The 7,268-nt window shown below is 39.7% G+C and overlaps 1 protein-coding gene across 1 annotated transcript; it reads left to right on the top strand.

Annotated features, from left to right (window-relative positions):
* The first annotated feature begins 1,148 nt into the window (after nt 1-1,148).
* Nucleotides 1,149-4,633, top strand: six3b (SIX homeobox 3b). Its single transcript, XM_036571703.1, has 2 exons — nt 1,149-1,849; nt 4,303-4,633. Exons 1-2 carry the CDS (start codon nt 1,149-1,151, stop codon nt 4,469-4,471), a joined length of 870 nt encoding a protein of 289 aa, XP_036427596.1. The 3' UTR covers nt 4,472-4,633.
* The last annotated feature ends 2,635 nt before the right edge of the window (nt 4,634-7,268 follow it).

The following is a 7,268-nucleotide window of genomic DNA, read 5'->3' as shown; positions in this document are numbered from 1 at the left end:
ACTCTCAATCTCACACAGCAGCTCTGACAGACATCCACAGCTCCGGACTCTGACTGAACTTTTTGCCTGTTTGTTTTAAGAGGAGCTGCTGCGTTATGAGAGCTGCAGTAACGGTGCTGAGAGTGACCTCAGCAGTGAGTATGAATGTTTAATGTGCAGTCAGGCTGAGCTCTGAGGAGGAGGCCATTAAAGCGCTAAGCCTCAGGATAAACACACCATTAGGCCCGAGTGAATTCACTTGTTTGTGGCATTAATTACACGCTTTGTGCAAACAAAAAGCTCATGTGAAAGAATGTTAGTGGTCCGGGCTTTGGCAAACTCAGCTCCTTTCTGTCTTGTTTACATTTTAACCTTTTTTTGTTTGTTTACACTGATTGCTGGAAAGTTAAACAAAGTAAATTCCCCCAAATTAAGAAACGAATTACTTAGACCATTTCAGATAGTGCCTAAATGAAGAGACGGATGATTAATGAACTAATTTTTCATTTTGTTCATTTTTCCTGATTTCATATGTCTAATGTTTTCATAATAATGATTATTATAATAATTATTATTATTAATAATAATAATATTATTGTACTTGAAAGGAATCTGTTCTGAACTGTTTTTCTTCTGCACTAACATACAAATATCTCCTCATCAAAATATCTACAGCTCCACTAACTCAGTCAACACGCTCTTTTTTTTCCCCTTCGTTTTCGTTTCAGACAAACCTCCTCGCGCACCTCTGTAATCCTGCTGTAATGTTGTACGTGTGCGCGTGTGTTCCTGTAGTGCAAAGTGAGGCTGGCGCTGATTGGTGGGACCCGCAGGGAACCGTGTGGTCGCGCCAATAAGCAGCAGCCCCTCTGCGCGCCGCACACACCCACTCAGTGTGAGCTTCATATTGAACAGTGGTCGGCTCCTCTCCAGCACGCCTCACACTGATTGGCAGTGCGCGCGCTGACAAGTGCAGCACGACGGCGTTCAGTCCAATAGAAAAGCGAAACTCTGAACCCCCCACTTTCCAGCCGCTCCGCTCGAGTCCAGCGTGCTGATGGAGGCCGGATATCAGCACCACAGCCAGAGCTGCTGAAGAACCCGCGCGCTTCTTCTCCTACTTTTCTTCAACTCCTCTCTCTCTCGCTCTGTCTCTGTTTCTCTCTCCAATGGTGTTCCGTTCCCCTTTGGAGCTCTACCCGACTCCCCTGCTCGTACCGGGCTTCGCCGACGGCCCAGCGCTGCTGGCTGCCCGTGCGCGCTCCCCGGACGCGCGCGCCGCCGCGCTGCCCCCACCGCCGGCGCTGCCTGCGCTGAGCTTCACGGCCGAGCAGGTGGCGGGCGTGTGCGAGACCCTCGAGGAGACGGGCGACGTGGAGCGCTTGGGCCGCTTCCTCTGGTCGCTGCCCGTGGCGCCGCCGGGCGCGTGCGAGGCGCTGGACAAGCACGAGGCCATCCAGCGCGCGCGCGCCGTCGTCGCTTACCACACGGGCAGCTTCCGCGAGCTCTACCGCATCCTGGAGAGCCACCGCTTCACCAAGGAGTCGCACGGCAAGCTGCAGGCCATGTGGCTCGAGGCGCACTACCAGGAGGCGGAGAAGCTGCGCGGGAGGCCGCTCGGACCAGTCGACAAGTACCGCGTGCGCAAGAAGTTCCCGCTGCCGCGCACCATCTGGGACGGCGAGCAGAAGACGCACTGCTTCAAGGAGCGCACGCGCGGCCTGCTGCGAGAGTGGTACCTGCAGGACCCCTACCCCAACCCCAGCAAGAAGAGGGAGCTCGCGCAGGCCACGGGGCTCACGCCCACGCAGGTGGGCAACTGGTTCAAGAACAGGAGGCAGAGGGACCGCGCGGCTGCAGCTAAGAACAGGTCAGTTAGGACTAGTGTGGGAAAGAATAATGATAATAATGATGATAATGATAAAAATAATAATACTAATGGGGGGCAGATAAAAGGGGAAATACAACACGATTCATGCTGATGAATCTCTTAGAAAGTAAATAGCGTTTATTTTAAATGTAATGATTCTTTTAAACACTTAAAGCTGTTTTAACGCTTTTTCACAACGCCGGTAACACTGATGTGTTTGTGTTGTAGCTGTTCAGTCAGGTCAGATGAAAAAAGTCAGTTTCTTAAAAAATCAAATGAAACAAAGATGTAAATAACGATGTTGGCAAGATAAGAGAGTAAATCCAGCACGATCTGACACAAAGCCTTATTAGTCACCTTTGGGAAAAATTAGTGATTATTGAAATATTTTTTGGACGCTAAAACTGAAAGTATATATTTTTTAAAATGTAACATTATTGACACGTGGACCTGTGTGCTTGAGTCTGGTCAGTTATGAACAAATCCAGCATGGCCTACCTCGCGTCTTTAAATAAAAAAACAGTTATTAAACTGTTTTTTGGACCTTGTTTTAACCCAGCGCCGTCAATCATGTGGATCTGTGTTGTGTACAGTCGCATCATGTGTAACGATATATTTCAAAATAGAAAAAAAATAAATAACAAACACCTCAAACTCCACAGTCTTTAAAAAAATGTGCAGCACGTGGAAAGGATAAGAGGGAAAATCTATTATAATCTACCTTCCGGCTGTATTAGTCGCATTTAGGACAAATGAGCGGTTAATATAAGATGTTTTTTAGGCTTCTATTAAAAAAGTGAAGTTCTTTTTTTAAAACTATTTTAAGACTACTCATCATTTAGCTGTTTTTGTGTTATATTTAATTAGCTACGTGTTCAAAAGCACAGTTTATTTAAAAACGCTTCTAAAGTGTATGATATGAGAGATTAATCCTGAGCTGCCTCAGACTCTGTGAGGTCTCTCTTAATTCTCTGTTAGACACTATGAGGGAAAATGACAGTAAATGATTTTTGGGAGCTCGTTCTAAAATCTGAAGATGGTGAATTAAAGTTTACGGTAAAATCTGTTGAGGAGCGAACTTTCTTTTTTAAGAACGCTATTTACGCTGATCATGTGGGCATTGTTTATATTTCATTTATTCAGATAAGATATACAGCACATCATGAAGTGATGCGGAAAATAAAAGAGCAAAACCAAAACAAGAAAACTTTTAATGTTGATCAGTATGTGGATGATATTAGGGTTATATTTAGTCTATTACATCTCACTTACAGGCTTTTTAAATGAGTTTTAATGAGATTCTAATGTGCAAAGTATAACATACAAATGAAAAGTATAATGAGTATGTTAATCACTTTCAATGCCTCATTTCCAAGAAAATACTGGAACTTTTCCTACGTTCGCATAATAATAAGAAAATAAGGAAAATGGATAACAGTGGGTATATATTTTAGTTTGTTGCATTATTATTATTATTATTATTATTATTATTATTATTATTATGAGCACTTTTCGAAATTTTATTTGTTTTATTTGTTTGCAACATTATTCTCAGTTTCAACAACAGTGAGGAGCAGATTTTTATTATGTGAGTGTAACAGTGAAATAACTCCACTCATATTCATTAATTATATTAGTAATATTATTTTATTGGAGCCCTATTACTGACACTGAAAATTAAAAAGTCAGTTTTGCTGTTGTGTAGAGACCTGATCTGTGTCAATAATGCCTGCCATTTTTACATTTCGACTGCATGTTTAGTTCACTTTCACAACAAAACTCTCATTTCTCCAGCAGTTTGTCAGCTGTTATCTGCTGCAAAACTGCATGAAATGTTCAGTGTTGTGTTCAGTATAAATGTTCCTTGTAAATGTTCAGTATAGATGTCCAGTATAAACGTTCAATATAAATGTCCAATACAAATATTCAGTATACATATCTAGTATAAATGTCCAGTTTAAATGATCACTATAAATGATCAGTATAGATATTCAATATATATATCCACTATAAATATCCAGTACAAATGATAAATGTCCAGTTTAAATGTTCAGTGTAAACGTTAAGTATGAATGTTCAATGTAAATATCCAGTATAAACATCCGGTATAAATATTCCGCATAAATGTTCAGTGTAAATGATAATTATAAATGTGAAGTTTTATTGTTCAGTATAAACGTTAAGTATAAATGTTCAATGTAAACATACAGTGGTAATGTTCGGTATTAATGTTCAGTGTAAACGTTAAGTATAAATGTTCAGTATTAATGCTCAGTATTAATGTTCGGTATTAATGTTCAGAATTAATCTTCAGTGTAAACGTAAGTATAAATGTTCAGGGTAAATATACAGTATTAATGCTCAGTATAAATGTTCAGTATAAATATTCAGTGTAAATGTTCAGTAAAGGTGCTGAATGCTGATGTGTGTCTCTCTGTTGTTATCATTTCCAGGCTGCAGCACCACGGCTTATCGCAGAGCGGTCTGCGGGGTCTGTCCGACCCGAACCCGGGTCCTGCAGAAGCCGCGAGCCCCAGCGCGAGCGTGTCCAGCAGCGCGGAGCGCGCGGACGGCGCCACCGTGCTCTCCGTTACGGACAGTGACTCGGACTTCGACGTATGATGCCAAGCGCGCGCGGGGAAATAATACTGGACCTGCAAACATTCAAACAAACAAACAAACAGACAGACAGACAAACAAAAACAAAAAGGGCCACATGGGTACAGCAGGGGTGTGCGCGCTCACTGCTGTTGCTCAGATGGAGGAACTGCGCGCGCTGGCTTTTCCAAGGACTCGCGCTCGCCCCTCTCTCTCTTTCATCTCCGGTCAGTTTTATTTTTACTGCATGTTCGTTTGTGAATATTTTTGGGACGTTTTTTGAAGAGGCACTATGAGGACGGAGCGGGAGAGTCTCGGGCTCTCCTCTGCTCCCTCCATCCCCCTGTCTGAAAGCCGCAAAGCGGACACTTCTCCTCCCTTCCTCCATCTCTCTCTCTTCCTTTCTCTCTCTCTCTCTCTCTCTCTCTCTCTCTCTCTCTCTCTCTCTCTCTCTCACTCACTCTCTCTCTGTCTCTCTCTCTGTATCCTGCAGACAATCGTGGAAGTCAAAAAGCACCTTTACTCCTCTTCTTTGACTCGACGGCAGATGTTCAAAGTTGGACTTTATCTTCAGATTTTCTATTGAATGCTCAATGTCTAATGCGTTTTTACCACCCTCTCTCTCTCTCTCTCTCTCTCTCTCTCTCTCTCTCTCTCTCTCTCTCTCTCTCTCTTTTTCTCTCTCTCTCTCTCTCTCGGCTCTGTGTGCTCGTGTAATCCTGCAGCTAGGCCATCCTGCAAAACTGCCTCCCTTACTTTGTGTCCATAAGATGTCTAAGTGTCTGTAAAGTGCTTTGAGATTTTTAATGTCTGTTCATTGGTTGATTTTATACTGTAAATGACGCTGAAAACGCGGTGTGATGGGTCACTTTTATGCAAATAAATATAATTTAATATAATAAGTCTATTAATGTCTTTCCTCGTGATTGTGCTGAGTGGTCAGGTTTTCTCAAAAGCAAGCGCGAGCTCTGACGTAGAAAAATTAAGTATTGTGTACTTATACACTCTCAGAAACAAGGTATGAAACTGTCACTGGGGCAGTACCCCTCTTGTCACTGGGGTGGTACCCTCAAGGGTACATCTCAGTACCTTTAGTCAGGGAACATAACTGTACCATAATCCTTTGAAATTATGTCTTATAAGTTGTAAGTAGCTTCTAACTTCTAAGGCTTTTTATTTTATTGTTCTATTTTAAAACATTAGGTTATGAAAGGTACAAATACATACTTTTCACCTGGAAAAAAATACCTTTAGTATCTTTATAGCTTTGAGGGTACATTTACATTGTTGTACATTTGAAGGTACGTTTACATTGTTTGTACCTTGATGAAGGAATAACATACCTGCACAGAACCTTTATTTCTAACAGTGCACTATTTCCTCTTCTGTCATGTACACATATTCATAGATTAATATAATAATCTATACTTTTATTGTTCTCAATTTAATACTTTCAGTTTCAACCACATCAATAATTTTAGACGACGAAGAGCTCCATTATTACTATCATTATTATTTCCACAGTTATTAAAATGTTTATTTATCACTTATTTACGTTATTTTTTTTTTATTTGTTTTTTGATTTCTCTGAAATTTTGAGATTTTTGTCCTGTACGATTAACAAAGCTCACGCGAGACTGTTTCTATATGAATTATGACATTTCTTCTTTTCTTCTTCTTCTTCTTCTTATTATTATTATTTTTATTATTATTGTTGTTGTTAAAATGTATCTTCTTCGACATTATATTTGAAGTAGAACGTCCTTATTAAATTGCTCTTTATAATGTATAAACAACATCCTGAGAATTGAAATATGACTATAAACCCATAGTCATAACAGTTTACATAACTATAAATTTCCACTCAATAGCTAATAATAATGATATTTGAGAGGCAGCTCCTTTGTAATTCACGTTTTCTCACGGATATAAATAATTCGATTGATGAAAAAAATAAATAAACAAAATCAAGTAAAATACACTTCCTGTTATTATAAATACACGGTACAAATTATTTAAGTTGTATTTTCGAACTTTTCGTCTTTTATCACGCCCGACAGAGTGTTCAGATATCAAAATAACTCATAACTTGTGAATCACAGCAGTATTCAATGTGGTCACTGACTTCATCGAGTTAAAACACTTTATTTATAACGTCATTATTTTATATTTGTGCTACTATTATAATGTATTGCCACGCGTTGGCCTAAAAGTGGAAGCAATGACATGCTGAATTGTTTAAATGTGTTGGTGGGCTCTTTCAACGGTGCATTCAACACAACCATGTTTCTGAACAACATTGACTTTTCAAGTTTTTGAGCTTAAACTCTATACTTATATACTTATACATATGTATATATATATGAGTATATAAGTATATATATATTATATACTTATATAATGATACTTATCGTTATCATTTCCATAGATAAATTCATATTTCCTCACTGCCAGTATGACATGTTGAATCGCACAGACGTAGAGAGTTAAACGCTAAACTGCTGTTATTTGCTCTTATATTCTCCAGTAGGACCGTAGAGTTTCTCTACTGTGTAAAGTGACTTTTACTGGAAGAAACATAAGAAAATGGATATTAAACAGCACAATACGTAACTTGGTATTCTATTTGGGTTGCGACTATGGAATATTCCGTTTGTACAGTATGTACATAAAAACGATTTAAATATCTCAGTACATATGCCACCTGTCCGAAAAAAGGTAGTGTGCAGGTATTTCTGTTCACCAAGATCCAAACAGTGTGAATGTACCCTCAAAGGTATAACAATGGTCCAATTGTACCTATCTGCATATATGAATATAT

This window comes from Colossoma macropomum, unplaced genomic scaffold (genome assembly GCF_904425465.1).
Source record: "Colossoma macropomum unplaced genomic scaffold, Colossoma_macropomum, whole genome shotgun sequence".
In the NCBI taxonomy this organism is placed as follows: Eukaryota; Metazoa; Chordata; class Actinopteri; order Characiformes; family Serrasalmidae; genus Colossoma; species Colossoma macropomum.
Note: the sequence above shows the minus strand (reverse complement) of the source record. Positions and strands in the feature narration are given on the sequence as shown.

Excerpts from the sequence above, each read along its gene's own strand:
- six3b (XM_036571703.1), top strand. The coding sequence starts at position 1,149 with ATGGTGTTCCGTTCCCCTTTGGAGCTCTACCCGACTCCCCTGCTCGTA. Across the intron at positions 1,850-4,302 it reads GCGGCTGCAGCTAAGAACAG|GCTGCAGCACCACGGCTTAT; the intron begins GTCAGTTAGGAC and ends TATCATTTCCAG.